The sequence below is a fragment of the Equus asinus genome, chromosome 12 (assembly GCF_041296235.1).
Source record: "Equus asinus isolate D_3611 breed Donkey chromosome 12, EquAss-T2T_v2, whole genome shotgun sequence".
NCBI classification, from domain to species: domain Eukaryota; kingdom Metazoa; phylum Chordata; class Mammalia; order Perissodactyla; family Equidae; genus Equus; species Equus asinus.
In genome coordinates, this window is record NC_091801.1 from 18,261,339 (window position 1) to 18,281,624 (window position 20,286).

Genomic DNA, 20,286 nt, shown 5'->3' on the forward strand with positions numbered 1-20,286 from the left:
CGCCCCAAAGAGCTCCCGCCCCCGGCCCGGAGCCGCGAACGCAGCCCTGGGACACAACCCCCGACCCTGAGCCCCGACCACACCCCGCCAGGCCCGCTCCCCACCCGCGGCGGCGAACACTTACTCAGCAGAGCGGGCTCCCGTCCGGGGAGACTTACAGCGCTCCAAGGAGTCTCTCCGTGGTTCAAAGAGGTGGCGGCAGCCGCCCACCGCAGGAACTCTGTGACAGGCCGCCGGGACCGGGCTCCGCCTCTCAGGCCGAGCCCTCCACCCGCCCTTCGTCAACGGCCGAGCGCGGCCCCGCCCCCACTGCGGCCGCGGGGGAAGGCCGCGCGGCTCGGGGCGCCCCCTGCCGCCCGGAGGCCGCACAGCCGCTGGCCGTTCGCAGGGCTCTCCCGCACCCACGCTGGGCGCTCAGGCACCTGGTTCCCCTGCTCCGCCTGGAGGCTTAAACTGTGGGAGCCACTTCCCAGACTGAGTCGATTCCAGCCCGTCCAAACCCTGCAAGCCCCAGCCAGCCTGGCAACAGGGTCGGAACCTGGAAAGAAAAAAAGAGTAGAGGTGGCAGTGAGAGAAAAGCTGTTCACATAGCTTCTCGGGACATTACTCTTCTTCCAGGAGTCTGGTCAACGTTTTGTCCTGGGCTTTTATTACTAATTTCAGCATGCTCAGTTCACACCAATATTGAGTGGCCATATGCTACCACCAGAAAAGAGATCTCTAGCTTCCCAGAGAGTAGAACTAAGAGTCCTTCATCCTAAATTACTTCTTAAGAGGCCTTTTTAAAGACAAATTTTCTTCAACTGGAAATCAATGTCCAAACCGCATGGGGGATGTGGATTAGATAATTCTAATGTTTTTGTTTGGAATATACGTCACACACGGTACTAGGAGTGGAGGCTACAACTCAGAGCCAAGTGTCCTACATTCTGAATTTTACAGTTAAAAGAAAAACTTTGAAATAAACAAACATATTATTAATATATTAAAAGATATATTATTAAAAGATTAATATGACCTCCCAAGCAGGAAAGTCAGGGGAGAGCATTTTAGCCAATGCTGAGCACATATGCAAAGTTTCAGCATTGACTAAAGAAAGATGAAGCTAGAGAGGTGAGCTGTGATGCTGATGCGGGGTCGGTGAGCCAAGGAGTCAAAAGAAAGATTTCTTGGACTCTCAAGATCTGGCAGTAGTGCTCTTCTATTTAGAGAATAGTGTGGAATAGCATGGGGACAAGACCCATGGGCAGTCAGAGCTGCTGCTGCTGCCCCGAGTTGAGGGTTAGGGCTAATTTTATAAGGCATGGGTATGTGAGTCATCTCTTTACAAGACAAAGGAAAGAACATGAAAAAAAGTTAAAATGGTATCAGTGCACGTGGGGTCTGGTCACTTGGGTGATCCCATGACTTTTAGACAAGAATCAAATCGGATTAAGTAAAGGTCAGAAGCCACCACCCTAAGTCAGTTACATGAGATTGCCAGACAGCAACCAACCCAAGTTCTTGCCTTCCCCATTAAGAGTTTCTAGGGACAAGGTCACCTCTCTTCTCCTTCCTGGTACAGAGAAGGAGGCACCTTTTACAGATAGAGATTTACCTTACAAATGTAAATATGTCCCAACAAGGGCAAGTTCCATTCCTCAGAGCCTCCTTCCCTGTCCCAGTTTATCAAAAGCAATCAGCCCCATAGAATCCCAGTGCCAAAGAGACATATCCTGGGGTGGCCAATTTCAGGTCCCTACAAGGTCATTCTCCCCTTCCTTCACAAATGCAAATGTCTCTCAAAAGGGCAAGCAAATTCCAGTCCTCGGAGCTTGCTTCTCATCTGCAGTTTTAAAAGTGACCAGCCTAAAATCCTCATCAATGCTGTTCTTTTGGTTTTCCCCAGAGCAAAAAATTTATTGACATCTATGCTAGGTATAGGGATAAAACAAGGAACACAACCTGGTCCTGTGTTTTGGAATTTAGAATCTATTGCAGACTGGCGGAGAGGCAGAGAAGGAAGAATCTCTAAAACAAGCAAATAAGTGAAATAAACATTGTATTAACTGTTGGAAGAAAACAAGTATGTTGCTGAGATTAATTGTGCCTTGGGGACAGAGCATTGCTTAAGATTAAACTGTAAACTATTATAAGAACTGGACACTGGACATTTTCAGAATACTAATAACTCACATAGATGTTAATTTTTACAAACACGCCGAACAACATGATCAGAGAGACGTTCACCAGTTTTCACAGCCTCCTCCTAACGCTAGAGAACGCCCATCTGAAAGGGCAGACCCGAACATCGCGAGCCCATAGAATTTTACGCATGTGCAGTGAAGCATCAAGAAGTAAACTACGATGCCATCTTTAGCTTTCAACCAGCATCCAGAACTACTTATATCTCAATTTTTCCACATACATCCTTACTTTTTAGTCTTTCAACAAACATTTCACTAAAGGTACCTGCTCCCCCATAAAAACAGCGGCTTTCCCCATCCCACGTTAAGGATCCACCCATTTTCAATATGGCGGAGGACAAGCCTGCGCAGTACGAACAAAGGAGGCCCATTCCAGTTACTGGCATAACGTTAGCATGACCTTCTTCCGGTGCGGAAGGCTATACCATTCCCGTACCCAACATAGTGTTTGTCCTAATTCACACATATAGTTTTCCAAGATAATATGTTCCCATCTCAGCCACAAGAAGAATCCCCTGTCTCTAACTATTATGAAACTACTGTTTATATCGTCGCGTCCGCGAAGGGTCCCCGCCATCCTCGAATGGTCTGTACCAACTTCACCTCCGGTTCTAGGTGTCATGGCTGCCTCGAGAGTCTAGTACGAGTTTGCACCTGTGGTGGGGAGGGTCCGAAGCCCACACCCGGAAACCCAGCGAGGTAAAGTTGCGTTTTGGTTGTGGAGGCGACAACTTCTCCGATTCCTCAACGATGACGGCGTCCGGGAGTGGTATGGCCCAGAAAACCTGGGAGTTGGCCAACAACATGCAGGAAGCCCAGAGTATCGATGAAATCTACAAATACGACAAGAAACAGCAGCAGGAAATCCTGGCGGCGAAGCCCTGGACTAAGGAGTGAGGAGGTCCCTGGCGAAACGCAGGGGAGGGAAGGGGTGGCGGGAGTTTAAGAGAGCCGGAGGAGTGGGAGTTGAAGGGGAGGAGAGCCTGTCGTTTCGTGGGCAGGGAGGAGAAGAATATGCGCTTGAGAAATTTTTGTCTACCTTTTATTCCCGCAAGTACAGAGCCTAAGCCCCTCCACTAGGGCTTGCTTCGACTCCCCTTTCTGTTTCTTTAACCCGTTTGCCTCCGGAGGCTGGAAGAGGAAAACGGCAAGCGGTGATTTGGATTGTCACTTCTCAACATCCGTATTGTCATATATGCCACCCACTATGCGTTGAATCCTATGTCTGTATACATCTTGTTGGGACCTTTAGCTGCTCCCAGACTGGAGACTGCAGCTGTCTTCAGAAATTGAGTTAGCCCAAGGGTCTCTAAAATAACTATGAGCCATATTTTAGAGATCTATAATTGTTTTTTGATTGCTGGTAATTATTTCAGAAACACAACGAGGCTCCCCCAAAATGTTATTCTGCTAGTTCACATAAACTAGAAATTTTATCAATAGAGCTTAAGGCTCTTTACCTTTTAGCAAAATCCCAGTGTTCCTAGGAGTGATGACGAGTCGAGGTTCTTTAATCATAACGTTTATCCTTTCCTGAGAACAGATTTTGTTAGGGAGAAAGTAAAAAGAGCACACAATCTCTCTAATGAAGAGACAGGAAGGAGAGCGGTGATAAACAAAAAACATCGTACTTCATCTGTCTCAGTTTTTTATGACGCAAGCTTCAACTGCCAGTATTCAGATGTAGCAATGTTTATTGAGTGCTTAATATGGACTGAGCACTGAGCTAGGAGTTTCCATGTCATTTAATCCTCATGACAAAAAAGAATCCTCACTTATTTTTTGCAAATAAGAAAACTAGCAAATACAGTAATTTATTTGATGATCACATTAAGGTAATGAACTCTTAAGTGAGCAATAGTCAGACCTAAGATCAAATCTCACAACTGTCACTAGTTGATTGATCCTAGGAAATTTACTTATCCGTCTTCATTTTTTAATGTGTAAAGTGGAAATAGGACCTACCTATTGGTTATGTTGTAAAGATTAGATGAGGTAATGTATAATAAAGTGTCTAGAATGTATGTAATAGGAGCACAGTAACTGTCTTTTTTTCTTTTCCCCAGTAAATGGAGGAGCTAAGATTTTAATTCATGTCTTGACTCGCAAGACCAGGTCTCCATATTTTTCAGTTGTGACTGAAATCTGTGGGCAGACACCTTAAAAAGGCTTCTCAGAAACACTGACCACTCTATACAGACTGGTTAGTTTGCCTGGTTGTCTCCTTACTTCTGTGGCGGCCTATGCGTTTTAGGTTGATGTAGCTTATTAAATATGTGGACACTATCAGCTTGCCTCACTGATTGTGGCTCTAATTATATTCATCCTAGCTGTCTTGGGCTGCATCAATGAGACGGAAAATATAATTTTATTCAAGAGCAGTTTAGTCACATCCACAAATGACAAACTCTGAAGTAGTGATCATGGAGAACTAAAGACATTAGGGCTACATTTTCAGTTTTGAAGCTGATAGCACAGAGAGAAACCACACCCTTCAACACACTGTTCTTTGACAGTATTGCAAAAGATAAGTTAATAATCCTAATAAGAGCTAGCACTTATAAAAGTTTTACTATGTGTCAGGCACTAAGCTAAGCACTTTGTATGCATTATTTCATTTACTTTATTTCCTTTTAACAACAACTCTACGAAATATCCCTATTTACAGATGAGAAAACTGAGGCACAGACAGTAATTGGTTGTCTCAAGGTCACAGCTAGGACCAGTTCAAGGATTCAGACCTACACAGATGGATGTCAGAGCCCACATTCTTAACCATTAAGCTAGAAGGTTAAGCCTGAGAACAGTTAGGTACAATCATCCAAACAGAGTCAGAATCAGAGATTTGGTGATTCCAAAATTAATGGAGAAAAAGTCTATTAAAGTGGTCATGTAATTCCCTCCTTTCCCCTTGAACAGCATATTTGAAAACTATTTCATACTTTTCCCTTCCCCCAAGGCAAAATACTTTGCAGGACTATGACATGGTTATTATTTCCAGCTCCCTTTAGGAACTCTGTTCTTTCCCACTTGCTTTTTCTTTCCCACATTCTACACTCTTTCTCCCCCTTCCATCACTGTAACAAATTCAATACTTATCTTCACAAAAACTGTCTTTTGAAATTGTACTTTATATAAGAAAGTTAATTACACTGTGCTTTTGTTTTGTAGTCACCATTACTTTAAGTACTGCAAAATCTCAGCATTGGCTCTACTGAAAATGGTGATGCATGCCAGATCAGGAGGCAACTTGGAAGTGATGGGCTTGATGCTGGGAAAAGTGGATGGTGAAACAATGATCATTATGGACAGTTTTGCTTTGCCTGTAGAGGGCACTGAAACCCGAGTAAATGCTCAGGCTGCTGCATATGAGTACATGGCCGCATATATAGAAAATGCCAAACAGGTAAAAATGTTGTTCCTTAAAGTTTAGTAACTGCAAGTTAAGAGTCTCATGGTGACTTTTGGGTTTCTAAACTTAAAACTGTCCTCTTTACATTAAAGTTTATATTTTAAGTTATTTTCAATTTTTATATAAAATGTATATGAGATTAGCATGGATTTTTTTTAAATAAATTCTCACACTCAAGAGAGTAGATCTTAAAAATTCTCATCACAAGAAAAAAAATTTGAACTATGTCTGGTGATGGATGTTAGCTACACTTATTATGGTGACCATTTTGCAATATATACATATATTAAATCATTATGTTTTACACCTGAACTAATATAATGTTATATGTCAATTATATCTCAAAAAACTTTTTGAAAATTCTCACACTCATTATCAGATGTGTGTTTAAAATGAAAAAATTGGAAACAACCTAAATGTTCCTGAGTATAAAACTGATTAAGTATGGTATATCCATACAGTGAATTGCTAGCCAGCCTTTAATAAATAAATAAATAAATAGTTAGCTGTATTTTGACTTATATGGAACAAACCGCAGAATCTTTTGTTTGAATGAAAAAGCAAAGTGTAGAACACTGTGGTATGCCATTGTGTGTGTGTTTATTAATCTACATATATGCAAAGAATATATATTCTAGACACAAAGAATATCTCTGGAAGATAGGTGTGTAAGCAACTGGCTATAGTGGTAATATATAGGAGAAACTGGGTAGTTGAGGGGAAAGAGGTGGAAGGGAGACTGAATAACGTTATTGTACTTGTATCTTGTTAATTTTGTGCTTTGGGCATGTATTATCTGTTCAAAATATCTCTTTTTTTTTTAACTTGAAAGCAGCATATGCTATGAACTGTTCTGCATACTATTATTTTCCATAAAACATGTAAACAGACAAGTGTCTCTAAGATTAAACAAGAACCTCAAGCTCCTTTGCCCTCTTTATTTGTTAGGTTGGCCGCCTTGAAAATGCAATTGGCTGGTATCATAGCCACCCTGGCTATGGCTGCTGGCTTTCTGGGATTGATGTTAGTACTCAGATGCTCAATCAGCAGTTCCAGGAACCATTCGTAGCAGTGGTAGTAAGTATTCTTACAACCAGTTTTAAGTAAGTTCTTCATGAAGATTTACTAATGCAAGTATACCAAGAAATAAAAACAGTGTGGTAAAGAGCAAGGCTCTCGTGTCAGTCTGCTTAGGATTGAATCTGAATTCCAGCTCTTAGAAGCTGGAACTTTGAACAAGTTACTTAATGCCTCTGCATCTCTTTCCCCACTTTGTAAGATGAGGATGCTCATAGCGCCTGTGTCTACATTCCCTGCTCATAGCAGGCATTCAGTCAAAGTTAACTGAATTGAGTAAGTCAGGAATTGCTAGAGCAGCTCTTGCTATACTCAGAGTGTTTTAGATGCAGTGCAGGTTACTATGAGGAAGGTAGAAATTGTTCATCTATTAAAAGAAAAAAAGCAAACTTTTGAAAAAGAGATGAGCAGATCTTCAAATATTCTTAAATAGTATAATAACTAGATCTAATCTCTAAATTAACTATGAGACATTTCTACATTTAACCCACTTTATTGAACTTTTATGATTTCTTATGTGCTATTATTTGGTTTTTTTAATTTCTGTGTTGTGTGTATAGTGTTATATGTACATATGTATTTCAAGGTTTATAAAGTTTAAACAAATGGAAGTATATAATTTTATAATCAACAGATATTAAATATATTTTTCTTGTAGATTGACCCAACAAGAACAATATCTGCAGGGAAAGTGAATCTTGGCGCCTTTAGGACTTACCCAAAGGTAATTTTTAAAATTATAAGTCCTTATCATTTTTTAAACTCTAAATATTTGACTTATTTGTAAGGATATATTATGATTAGTGTCTCATTTTGTCCTAAAACAATTTAATAATATTTACGAAAAAGCAGTCAAACTACCACAAATTGTTCTTAGCAAAAGATAATACGTTTGTGCTGTGTGTTAATTTTACTACGAAAGCAATCTTGATTTGTTGTAAGCATCTGTATGCCCATGGCATTCTGACAGGTACTAGAGAAACAAGCTAAATACATCTGTTTCCTTCCCTGCAGTCTGAAATATATTAGCACAAGTGTACATCACCTAAGGACAAGAAAAATGAACCTATAAGCAAAATCCAGCCTTTAGCCACCAAATGGGATTTAGGGAGGGTATAGCAATTACTTTTTTTCTTAGAATGTTTATGTTCAATATTTCGCTCCCCAAAATTAATGTTTCTATAAATAGCTACATAGAAAACAATGTTTTCCCTCTGTTTTTTGTTTTGTTTTTTATCTTCTATTTTCTTCATTTTTGTTTAGGGCTACAAACCTCCTGATGAAGGACCTTCTGAGTACCAGACTATCCCACTTAATAAAATAGAAGACTTTGGTGTACACTGCAAACAGTAAGTAATTTAAAAATGTTTCTGATGCCAAAATCATCATAAGAAAGCTTAGAGATCATCCAGTCCAAGCCCCTAATTTTACAGATGAGAAAAAAAGTTCAGGCAGAATGCATTTTATAATAACTTTTAAAATAATAGTAAGAATATTCAAATTTAGGATAATGTTTGAATTTTTCATTAATAATTGTTTTAATCCAACATGTTACCTGCCTTTCACACAACCATAAACATTTTATCAGTGTACGAGATACTTGGCCTATTAATGAAGTTAACAGTTGAGAGAAGTTGTATTCAGGGCCAACCTGACACTAGCATGTCTGCAGCCCTCAAAGTACCCAAGTTCACTTAGCAGAAATTTTTCCTAAACATTTTCAGCCTGAAAGTTAAAGAAGCCATACTAAAAACCACTGAACTTCGGGGCTGGCCCCGTGCCGCAGCAGTTAAGTGCATATGTTCCGCTTCTCTGCGACCTGGGGTTCACCAGTTCCTGTCCCGGGTGTGGACATGGCACTGCGTGGCAAAAAGCCATGCTGTGGCAGGCGTCCCACATATAGAGTAGAGAAAGATGGGCATGGATGTTAGCTCAGGGCCGGTCTTCCTCAGCAAAAAGAGGAGGATTGGTGGTGGTTAGCTCAGGGCTGATCTTCCTCAAAAAAAAAAAAAAAAAAACGAAAAACCACTGAACTGTATACTTCTTTAAGATAGTGAATCTTATGGTATATGAATTACATCTCAATTTTTAAAAATGTTAAAGAAACCAGTGAGGACAGTTTTCTCCACCTTCTAAATATATCTTGCCACCTCTCTTATTATCACCTTGACCCAAGCCACCACCATCTGGAGCCTGAACCAAAGCAGTAGCCTTCTAATTAGTCTTCCTCTTTCTGCCCTTCACCCCTTAAACGTCTTTTGTCAGCCAAACTGATTCTCTTAAAATGTAAGTCAGATCACATTCCTCTGTCTCAGAATGTCTTCCCATTTCACCAAGAATAAGATCCATAGTCCTTACCATGGACTCCAAACCCTGTATGGTCTGCCCCCTACAACCTCTGTGAGCTCATCTCCTGTCACTGAACATTTGCTCTCTCCAATCCAACCATAGTGGCCTCCTTGTGGTTCGTCTGATGTGCCAGGCAGGCTCCTGCCTTAGGGCCTTTGCACTGGCTTCCCCCTCTGTCTGGCACATTCTTGCTTATTTCCATGTGGCTCAGTAACTGCTGCAATCATTGAATATCTGTTTAAAGGTCACCTTAGTAGAGACTACCCACTGGTCACCCTATCTAAAATAACACTTTCCTGTCACTCTGTTCCCTTTCCTCACTTTATTTTTCTTCTTAACACTTGTCACCATCTTATGTTTTTTGCTCCCTTGTTATTGACCCCATTAGGATGTGAACTTCATGAGAGTACAGTTAATTCATTGCTGTATCCTAACATTTAAAACAGGGCATGACATGTATAAGGGAAGGTACCTTCCCCTTGAAAAATGCTGCTGAAATGAATAAATGATTCTCCATATCTCCTATCCCAACTTCAAGGAATACTTTGTGGTGCTACTGCTCTTATTTTTCTGCTTAGAAATTCTTAGAAAATTCCAGAATTTCTAAAATTGAGTTTTTAAATATAGGGTTTTCAGTCATCCCTGACATACTTCTGGAAAAAAAAAGATTCCATTTTATTTTTCAGTTAGAGGTTTGAGATTAAATCACTTAATTTGCCCTATTGAAAATAATTTAAACCATTCCTGTTTGGGAGAATTGCTCCTAAGCATGGAAAACCTTTGCTGTGATACTTTCATTTTCAGGGTATCAGTACTTTTTTTTCATTTATATTGAGAGTTGTAGTGGTATCAGAAGTTTGATACTCTGCTTTTTTCACCACTGGCCTCAGCTTTTGAAACAAACAAAAAAGACTGAGGTAGTCTATGCTTTCTGTATCCAAATAAACCTACCTTTCCTGCTTTTCTGAAATATGAGCCTATCAGAGAGAAGTAGCTGATTTCTAGCTACCTACATTGCTACAGCCTAGAATTTTGAACCTGGAATTGCTAGGCTATAACATACAAAGATGTTCTCTTACTTAGGATCAATTCCTAAATAAGAAAGAGTAAACTTTTTCATAGGGCAAATAGGTGGCTTGATTTATTTTTATTTCAAATCTTTAATGGAACATAATGCCAAGTTGAGAGGTCTTTTGCATGCTGGTTATAGATCCATTTCCTAAATTATTTGATAATGAGCTATTATTTGCAATTTATATTGACCTTTCTTTTTTCTTTCCTACCTTAAATCCCAGATCATAATACACACCCTAAGTCTGTTTTAAACATAAAATCTAATGTAGATATTAAATATTCTTAAGTTTGAAGAAGCTTAGTAAAAATAGGACACAGTTTTTTTAATTAGCTTGTATGTTAGTGTTATACAAGCATGTAGTTTAAAGAGTCAAATGGTTCTATGAAACTTATGAAAAATAGCAATCTTGTACCATTCCCTTTCCCATCCCCCAGAGGCAGCCACTTAAACTACTATAGTTATTCCTTTAAGTATTTACCCCCATATCTTCAAACAACATGCTGATAGTGCTACTTCTTGATTTTCAGTTCTAGGCAGTATCTATTATTGACTTCCTGTACAGAAGATGAGGATTTAGCTCCACAAGTAATTTTGAATATTCTTCTTGTTTTCAACTCTGCTACTGAGATTTGCAGCTAATCACTACCTGTTAGACCAAAAGTTTCATTGCATCAACCTACGGAATTAAAACAGTAATTACATTAAGGTGATCCATAAATTTTAAAACATAAAAAGTCTATTCTAGACCCTAGAGTTTGAATTCCCTTATTTTCCATCCTCTATAAATTTCCATATCTGTTGCTATGCTCATCCACTCATCTCTTTTTTTCCCTTAAGTATCAGAGGTACAACCCGTCCTTTTTAAAGCTGACCTTTCCTCTTGAGCCCCTGCCTCCTCTCCTGATCCCTAACCCCCTCACTCCTGGAGCCTCACTTCTTAAAGACTCTCTTAAATGTCTACATTCTGGACGTAAAAATAAAAGACTGTAATGTTTTGGTAATAGACATAATTTTTCATATCCTTTTCTCACCACTTAACAGCTATATAGCTTTGAGCAAGGTCTTTACTCTAAATCTGTTTTTTTGTCTGTAGAATGGGAATAATAAATCCTTCCTTGTATGATTGTAAGGACTATTAAATGAAAATGTATGTACAGCACCCAGAACATAATATACGCTCAAGAAATACACTGTTCCATTTCCACATTTCACTAGCTGTGTCCTTTCCCATCTTCAGATATGCATGGGTATCTTAATCTGGAAAAAGGCTTCACTGAATTCTGATGTGTTTAAATTCTTATTTTTTATTTCTTCATTCTTGAATTTAATCAACAAGCATTTTTTGTTTTGTCCATGTGTCTTTGTCTTTTGCACCACTAACCTGAGTCTGAGCCTTTTTCTCTTCATATCTACCCTGCCACAGTGGCATCCTCTGTGGTATCCCTGCCTCCAGTTTCTCTCCTCTAACACATCGTACCACAACCAGTTTTCTAAAACACTTCTTTGGCCATATCATTGCTCCACTCAAACACCTTCCATGAGTCCCAAGTACCTAGCAGATAAAGTTTAAATTTCTTAGCCTTTTATGTAATGTCCCCTACCAACTAGACCCTAACATAGTTTCCAGGTTTCCCTCACATAATTCTCCTGCTCTTGTTAAATTGTCCCAGCGAACTAATTTACTTATTCGTTTCATGGCTTTCCTTTTTGTGAGTTGATGCTCTCTGCCTAATGCTCTCCTTGCTCTCAACATATCCACACTATAGACTATGTAAAGGTTCCTCTAAATCCTGCCCTCTCCCTGGGGCTTCTCAGACAGTTCTCTCTAGACTAAGGTGACTCATTATCTCTAACCTTTAATTGGTAGGTGATTAATTTTATATATGCACTGTAGCATCACTTATTGTTATTCAACATATATCATTACATTTAACTTTTTGTGGATTCATACCACATCTCCCATGTAAATGGTAATCTCCTTAAGATAAAGAAGTCCCTTGTGTTTTTTTATCCACTGATGTACAGAACCTAGTGATATATTTAAATATTTACTACTTAATAGTTTTTCAGACAGTTAACCAAATTTTCCTTGCTATCCCTGATTATAAATTAAGCACCTTCAGAAGCAGTAGTAATTCGTATAAGCGCCTTAAGGACCTACTTTAAAATTTGCTTTTCCAGAAAGCAGTAGGTCCTAATTAGAGGATTAGGAAGGGAAGAATGGGGAATCAACATGTCATTTTCAGTATTTTAAAAAGCCTAACAAAAATTATAGTTGACCCTAGAGAGGCAGTTCATTTATATACCGTTGACTGGAATTCATGAACTCAATAACATGGATAAACATATGTCATTCAGAAGTTCTGACTGGTTGTTGATAACTTCTTGGGAATTTCTGGGCTCTACAGAGGGAAGAAATATAACATGAAAGTTTAGTAAACAGCAGATTTGAAACCACACCCCTGAAGAGTAAGGAAACCATGGTTACTTATTGTTCTGTTGGACTAGAAACTAAAACATGACTATTTGGATATAAAATGTAATCATGTAAAATTGGCCATAACTTTTTTTTTTTTAAAGATTTTATTTTTTTTCCTTTTTCTCCCCAAAGCCCCCTGGTACATAGTTGTATATTCTTCGTTGTGGGTGCTTCTAGTTGTGGCATGTGGGACGCTGCCTCAGCGTGGTTTGATGAGCAGTGCCAGGTCCGCACCCAGGATTCGAACCAACGAAACACTGGGCCGCCTGCAGCGGAGCGCGCGAACTTAACCACTCGGCCATGGGGCCAGCCCCTAAAATGGGCCATAACTTTTATATGATGTGGTTGAATATATTTTTTACTTATAAGTTTGTGCTTTTGTTTCATAGATATTATGCCTTAGAAGTCTCATATTTCAAATCCTCTTTGGATCGCAAATTGCTTGAGCTTTTGTGGAATAAATACTGGGTGAATACGCTGAGTTCCTCTAGCTTGCTTACTGTAAGTACTGTACTTGCAAGGGATACATTTGAATTTTATCTAAGCTACATAAGTTGTTTAATATCTGAAACTCTTTTTCATGGAAACGCTATACCTGACTTGGCCAGGACACCAGGGCTGGGGTCAGATTCTGCACAACTGGAGCTGGATTGGGATAGTAGGCCAAGCCAAGGCCTATGTCATGTACCATTGAGACCAAGTCTAAATGGCAAATATAGTGGCCAGATGCGGTGAGATCTGCCCCTGCCTTAAAGAGACTTACAGAGGAAAAAACACAAATTCTGTTTTTTGTTGTGTGAAGTGTCTCAGGTAGGACTCTGGTTACAAGTGGCAGAAGACCCAACCAAACTGGCTTAAACAAAAAAGAGAATCATATAAGTTGCAAAGTCCAGGAATAGGGCTTACTTCAGGCACAGCTAAGTTTGATTCAAACAATATTATGAAGTCTTGGTCTTTTGCTATCAGCTTTGATTTCATGTCAGTTGGCTTCAGTTTCAGGCTTCATGTGAAAGCAAGATGGCAGCATTAGCTCCAGACCTCCCAGCCTCTCAGTTTTATGTTCAAAAGAGATGATCAGGATGCACACACACACATACACACACTCACATCTGCATTTTCCCAGGAAAAGCCTCATTGTGTCTGACTTTTGCTTAGGTCACATGCCCATCTTTAAACCTGCCCTGGGCCAAGGGAATGAATGCCATGAGTGGCTGGGCCAGGGCAAGTGCTTCACTGCCGGGCTGGGGTGGAAGAAACTCTTTCAGTGCACATGGACTAAAAGTGGAGAAGGGGTCATCCCCAGAAGGAGATCAGAATATCATTACCTTAAAGCAGCAGATTCTCGGCAGCAAAAGAAAAAAAATCACTGGATATTTTCCAATATATCATTGAAACCTAACATATTTAGAAGGATATTTATTTAACAAGCTTCTCTCTAGAGCTTAGGAACAGTTTTTTTTAAAGTAAGCCACTTCATACAGTATGGTAGAACATAATGGTTAGAACCACAAAATTTGGAATAAAATAAACTTGGTTAAAAAATAGTTCTGCCACTTTACTAGCTGTGTGTGACCTTCACTAAGTCATTTATTAATGTGACTGAGTCTTTCTTGGGCTCAGTGATAATAGTACCTACATCATTAAGTACACTGAGAATTAAATTAAGTACTTTATATAAAGCAATTAGTAAAGTGCCTGGCATATAATAAAGCCTCAATAAATGATTATTATTTTTTTTTGTTTGGTGTGCCTTGTATTCATGGGGAAAGACCTCACGTGAGCATACTTACTATGATTTTAAACACAATTCTGACAAGTTTTCTGTTCTTATTTCTTATCCTCAATGGTCAGAAGTAGCAAATTAGAAGGAAGGAGTGTGGTCATAATAGCAAACATTTATTAAGTGCTTCCTATGTGCCAGACACTGCTAAATACTTTATATGTCTTGTTTCCTTAGAGGCAAGTATACTAATAGCAGCCAGAAGTGACTCCTGATGGCAAGGGGAGAAAACACTAAGACCAGAGCAGTCTGAACCTTTGTGTAAAGGCAAACAGCTCTACCTACTCAGCCTATGGCTGTCCCTGTATTCCAGCACTGCATATATTGAGGACATTAATAATCAAGAAAAGGTTAAATTATATTTCCTCTTTGTAGTTTTACATGTAGTACATTGCAGCATTTTAAGAAAAAGTATATAAATATATGTTCTCCTCATCCCTTTCCCAGCCTAAAGCATGCAACCTAAAAGCTACCAGAAAGAAGTTATTTTCGATTTAAGAAATCAGTTCCCCATATTCATTCTCTGTGTGTTTGAAATGTAATTGATCTCATTTTATTTCATTTTAACAGCAATAGCATAACTGTTTCTGCCATCCTGCATTTTTATGGCTTGAGTAGCTATATCTTCTAATTTTGAAGTGGTCTATAAACCTTAGGATTTTTCCCAAACCTATGGGGGGAAAAATGTATTGGTGTCCTAAACCATTTAGATCCAGACAATGTGAATATAATTGCATCTTTTAAAAATAGCATAAGTTTCTAAAATCATTGAAAGAGCTGGTAGTATTTTAAAGGGCCCCCTGTAGTAACTAAGATGACAACAAATAACTTGTCATGTTTGGTGGCTGAACTGATACTGTCTTACAGACTGAGCAAGACAATAACATTCTAATTGTTGCCAAGTTGTTTATTTAATCTTCACTCTCTTCTATTGAAGACATAGGAAAGAAATGCAATATATGCTTTACAACTCATATTAGTGAAAAAGAAATTTTTTTAGACTAAACCTTTTTAAAAAGATATCCTATGAAAGTCTTTTTAAAATATAGTTAAGTGCATAGACATAACTATTAAATTTTTTCTTTTTAAAATGTATGAAGTCTTTAAAAGATGAAATGGTACATATATATAATATTCCAGCTTACCAAATGTAGGTGTGCATGTGAGCATAGCAATACTCTAAAATATAACTGTGGTTATATAGCTATGTGGAGGGATTATAGGTGTTTCCCTTTTTTTTTTTTAAGATTAGCACCTGATCTAACAATGTTGCCAATCATTTTTTTTTTCTGCTTTTTCTCCCCAAATCCCCCCAGTATATAGTTATATATTTTATTTAGCTGTGAGTCCTTCTAGTTGTAGCATGTGGGACGCCACCTCAACATGGCCTGATGAGTGGTGCCATGTCCGCTCCCAGGATCCAAACCAGCAAAATCCTGGGCCGCTGCAGCAAAGCATGCAAACTTAACCACTCGGCCACAGGGCCAGCCCCTCCTTTTTCTTTATATTGCTCTACATTTTCCAAATTGTCTGTAGTAACAATTAATTTTATAATCAGAAAAGCTAAAACAAATGTTATTTTTAAAATACTGTCATAAGTACTAATTCTGGAAGTTCAACAAGAACAGATAACATTAGCCAACAATTATTAACCTTTACTAGGTGCCATGGACAGTCCTAAGAACTTTATATATGTACTTAATTTAACCTTCACTATAGCCTTAATGTAGAAATTATTGCCTTCCTCCTCCATTTTCAGAAGAGGACCTGGAGGCACAGAAAAGTGAAGGAGCTCTCCGGAGGCCTCCCAGCCAATCTGCAGCAGGGCCAGAACCAGGACTCAGATCTGTGTACTTCAAAGCCTCTCATAATAACAAATACTAGATTTAAACAGTCAAAAAGAAAAGTTCTAAATTCAATCTCGAAATTATAAAAGGGGATAAACTCTACACTTGAACTACTTGAACTTTGCAATCAGTTTTTGCAAGTATAATTTGACTTCTTACTTCACTGACTATTCACTTAGATTTCATAGTGGAATTCTTTGTAAATGAAATGTTCTATTTAAAAGAAAATTAATTTACATTAAAATATATATATTTTTTCTTTTTTTTTTAATGTAAAGTTGTATACTGACACAATACCATTTTCCCCACAGAATGCAGACTATACCACTGGTCAGGTCTTTGATTTGTCTGAAAAGTTAGAGCAGTCAGAAGCCCAGCTGGGACGAGGGAGTTTCATGTTGGGTTTAGAAACACATGACCGAAAGTCAGAAGACAAACTTGCCAAAGCCACACGAGACAGGTAAGAGCGAGTCTAGTCCTGCTCCTAAGTCTTTTTGTAAGATTTCCAAATAAGCATAGGATTCAACTTCCTTATGGTTCAACTTACTTATAACTTGATCAAATGGTATCTGAATATTAACTTCTTGGGACCTTTAAGAGTTGTCAGACATAGATTTTAACTTTGAAATTTTAGGAGACATTAGGTAAGGACATTAAAAGCTTAAAGATCTAGGTAATGTTATGAAACACTCCCAGTCACCTTTTCTAGATTCAGCTAGAAAATGTAACAAAGAGGGGTCAGCCCTGGGGCGCAGCAGTTAAGTGAGAATGTTCCACTTTGGCGGCCCGGGGTTCGCCAGTTCAGATCCCGGGTGTGGACATGGCAGCGCTTGGCACACCATGCTGTGGCAGGCGTCCGTTCCATATATAAAGGAGAGGAAGATGGACACGGATGTTAGCTCAGGGCCAGTCTTCCTCAGCAAAGAGGAGGATTGGCAGCAGTTAGCTCAGGGCTAATCTTCCTCAAAAAAAAAAAAAGAAAATGTAACAAAGAAAACTAGTCTATTGCTGGAACTTTAAAAAAAAAAGGGGGGGGCTGGCCCCGTGGCCAAGTGGTTAAGTTCGGTGGCCCAGGTTTTTGCCAGTTTGGATCCTGGGTGTAGACCTGGCACTGCTCATCAAGCCATGCCAAGGTGGTGTCCCACACAGCAGAACCAGAAGGACTTACAACTAGAATATACAACTATGTACTGGGAGGCTTTGGGGAGAAGAAGAAAAAATAAACAAGGTTGGCAACAGACATTAGCTCAGGTGCCAATCTTTAAAAAAAAAAAAAAATTTACAAAAGGATGTTCTAACCTATTCTAAATTAGGATTTAAATGAGGATTTCTTAAGTTTATCAAATTTCAAATTTTAATAAATTTTTTTAAAAATGCTTTTTGGCGAGGAAGATTGGCTCTGAGCTAACATCTGTTGCCAATCTTCCTCTTTTGTATTTTTGTTCTCCCCAAGCCCCAGTATATAGTTGTATATCCTAGTTGTAGGTCGTTCTGGTTCTTCTATGGGACGCTGCCACAGCGTGGGTTGGTGAGCAGTATGTAGGTCCACACCCAGGATCCGAACTGGCAAATCCCAGGCCGCTGAAGCAGAACGTGCGAACTTAACCACTCGGCCACAAGGCCAGCCCCATTTTATAAAGTTTTAAACCCCCAAATAGCACAGAAATTATTGTATCTTTCTTAAGTTATTCTTCTGAAATTATCCTTTATACAGTAATTTAGTATCCCAAATTTCTCTACCAAGAATTTGTTAGGAACACACTTGGGATATGTTCTCCAATAACTTAAGAAATAACTATGTGGCCCTTCAGATGCATACAGGATTAAGAACACTACCTACATAACATTTACTTTCACAAAAACTTGAATTTTACTGTGATAATTAGGAGCAAAGGGAGAAGGGAAAACTGTTGACATCTATGTAAACCAATACCTTGGTATCCATTTTAAGAAAAACTGGACTGGTCGATAGGAAAGGGAAGGTGAAATGTATTAGGAGCAGAAGCCATCTTGAGTTAGAATTATCTCATTCCTTTCTTCTCCATGGGTTTTTAGAAGGTAGAGTTAGTGCCCTGGACAAAAACTAAGTTTTTCTTTGAATTAGGTCCTGTTTTTGTTACTTGCTCTGAGTATGTGTTTTTGCTGATCTGCCTTTATGTCTGTGATTTGTAATTTTATCTACATTTACATCTCACTTATCTTAGGAAGCAAAAGTTTCATTATGAGGATGTCTCCAATTATACAGGAAAAAAATAGGAAGGACAAAGTAGTTATATAAAAGTAGAGAATTTTCCTTTTTTGAGTAACTTTATAAGAATTGCATCTCTTCTGAATATTGTTGGGTTTTTATCATATTTTGCTTTTTACTTTTTTAAGTTCTTCACCCATTCGCCTAACTTTGACTTTTAATTGTTTGAAGGATATTTGTGATTATTTCAGGAAAAAAAAGCATAAGATTCTTTAAAATTATTTTTTTAATTATAGTAAATAATAAACAAGGCATAACAGATCTTAATGTAATATTGAATCACTCTGTAATTATGAATTATATACAATTGCAGTCACCTTCTAAAACAGAACTTTTCCCAAAGCTGCTGACATGTAACAAAATTAACTGTTATGAACTATATCAAGTTTTCCATTGTCATTCTCTTGTAAAGGTGCTAGTAAGTAGTGAAATGGTCAAAAGACATGCAGAAGACTAAAAATCACAAGAGTAAACTATAAATTGGTGTGGTCTGGGGAGTATGAATGAACTAAAAATCATTACTGGGGGTGCAAGGAAAGCAATGTGGGGGAACTTGCATCTTTGAAACAGTTTTCAGTTCTTGTGACACTATATGATGTCTTTTTTTCTTTCCAGCTGTAAAACTACCATAGAAGCTATCCATGGATTGATGTCTCAGGTTATTAAGGATAAGCTGTTTAATCAAATTAACATCTCTTAAACAATCACTGAGTAGTGCTTTTGCCTGAAAGCCAGTGTGAGAAAAATACTCAAGTAACACTTTAAAACCAGTTACCAAAAATCTGATTAGAAGTATAAGGTGCTCTGAAGTGTCCTGCATATTAACATCCTGTAATAAAACTCTTTAAAGTGAAATTGTTCTTTCATTGTTTCGTGGGGAGGGTTACATTATTTTTCTAGTATCCTTTAATGTTCTTGAATATGAGGGAAAGTAATATTTATTAGAACCTTTCTATTTTTAAGAGTCTTGCCTATCTAAATTAGTCGAAGAACTTCAGCATTTCAATTGCCGTACTGATTGTTAGAGCCACTTTTCAATTTGCCTATACCTTCTTTTGACGGTCCATTATAAAAATATAATTTAACATAATGTTTTTATGTTCCTACAAAACATTAACCAAGTCATACTATAAATTATTTTCCTGACAATCAAATAACTTTTTTGAGACAGAGCCTAGCACAGGGTATCTATTCATTCAAATATTCAAGTGCCTTTACTGAACCAGGCCCAGTTTTATTCTCTGGAGATATTCTGAACAAGATTCTGAACACCATCTTCGCAGAACTTACCATGGAGGCTAAAGCCAAGTTAACAAGAACCTAAGTATACTGCTATACAGGGAGAAATAAAGTGTGCTGGGGAACTCTCAGGAGGAACACTTCCCAGGGAAGAGTCACCCAGGTTAGCTTCCTGAAGGAAGTGACCTGACATTAAGCTGAAATTTGAAAGATAAAAGGACTAGCCACAAAAAACATAATGGGGAGGCAGTTACTTTTACTGGTAGAGAGTACAGCAATGTGTGGAAGGCCAGAGGCTGAGAGAAACCTAGAATCTTCAAGAACTGAGATTCAGTTAGACTTGAGAGTGTCAAGTAGGATGTGGAGAGTGCCAAGAGATGACTTCAACAGGTAAGATGAGGGTAGATCCTGCAGGGGTCTTTTGAACTTTATCATAACAGCAATGGGGAGTTAAAGAGTTTTAAAGAGCAGAAATGTACTAGATTGATGTCTCTAAGAACACTCTCATAAGAGATTTTGGGATGAGGGCTGGATGAGAGAGATGAAATGTACTATGGAAAATAAACAGTGAGAAGAGAGCCCAAGATGAATCAC

The 20,286-nt window shown here is 38.5% G+C and overlaps 2 protein-coding genes across 11 annotated transcripts in view; one reads left to right on the forward strand and one right to left on the reverse strand.

Moving 5' to 3' along the window:
* CSPP1 (centrosome and spindle pole associated protein 1) overlaps positions 1-389 on the reverse strand; it is a 151,096-nt gene extending 150,707 nt beyond the window's left edge. For 7 of the 8 annotated variants that reach the window (XM_070481162.1, XM_070481161.1, XM_070481157.1 and 4 more), the window contains exon 1: positions 125-311. The gene's annotated coding sequence lies outside the window, so the exon portion shown is untranslated. Of the gene's footprint in view, positions 1-124 lie in introns of all 8 variants that reach the window. The other variant, XM_070481155.1, reaches the window with a different exon arrangement.
* A 2,161-nt stretch (positions 390-2,550) lies between these two features.
* Positions 2,551-19,308, forward strand: COPS5 (COP9 signalosome subunit 5). Of its 3 annotated transcripts, none has more exons than XM_014838500.3 (8): positions 2,551-3,087; positions 5,358-5,592; positions 6,547-6,675; positions 7,334-7,399; positions 7,939-8,024; positions 12,968-13,079; positions 16,517-16,665; positions 19,069-19,308. In XM_014838500.3, the coding sequence occupies exons 2-8, from the start codon at positions 5,407-5,409 to the stop codon at positions 19,151-19,153; spliced, it is 813 nt and encodes a 270-aa protein (XP_014693986.1). In that variant the 5' UTR covers positions 2,551-3,087; positions 5,358-5,406; the 3' UTR covers positions 19,154-19,308. The 3 variants fall into 3 exon arrangements, with proteins under 3 accessions (XP_014693986.1, XP_014693985.1, XP_070337265.1); XM_014838499.3 differs by having other exon boundaries at positions 2,556-3,079; XM_070481164.1 differs by having other exon boundaries at positions 2,573-2,885.
* The last annotated feature ends 978 nt before the right edge of the window (positions 19,309-20,286 follow it).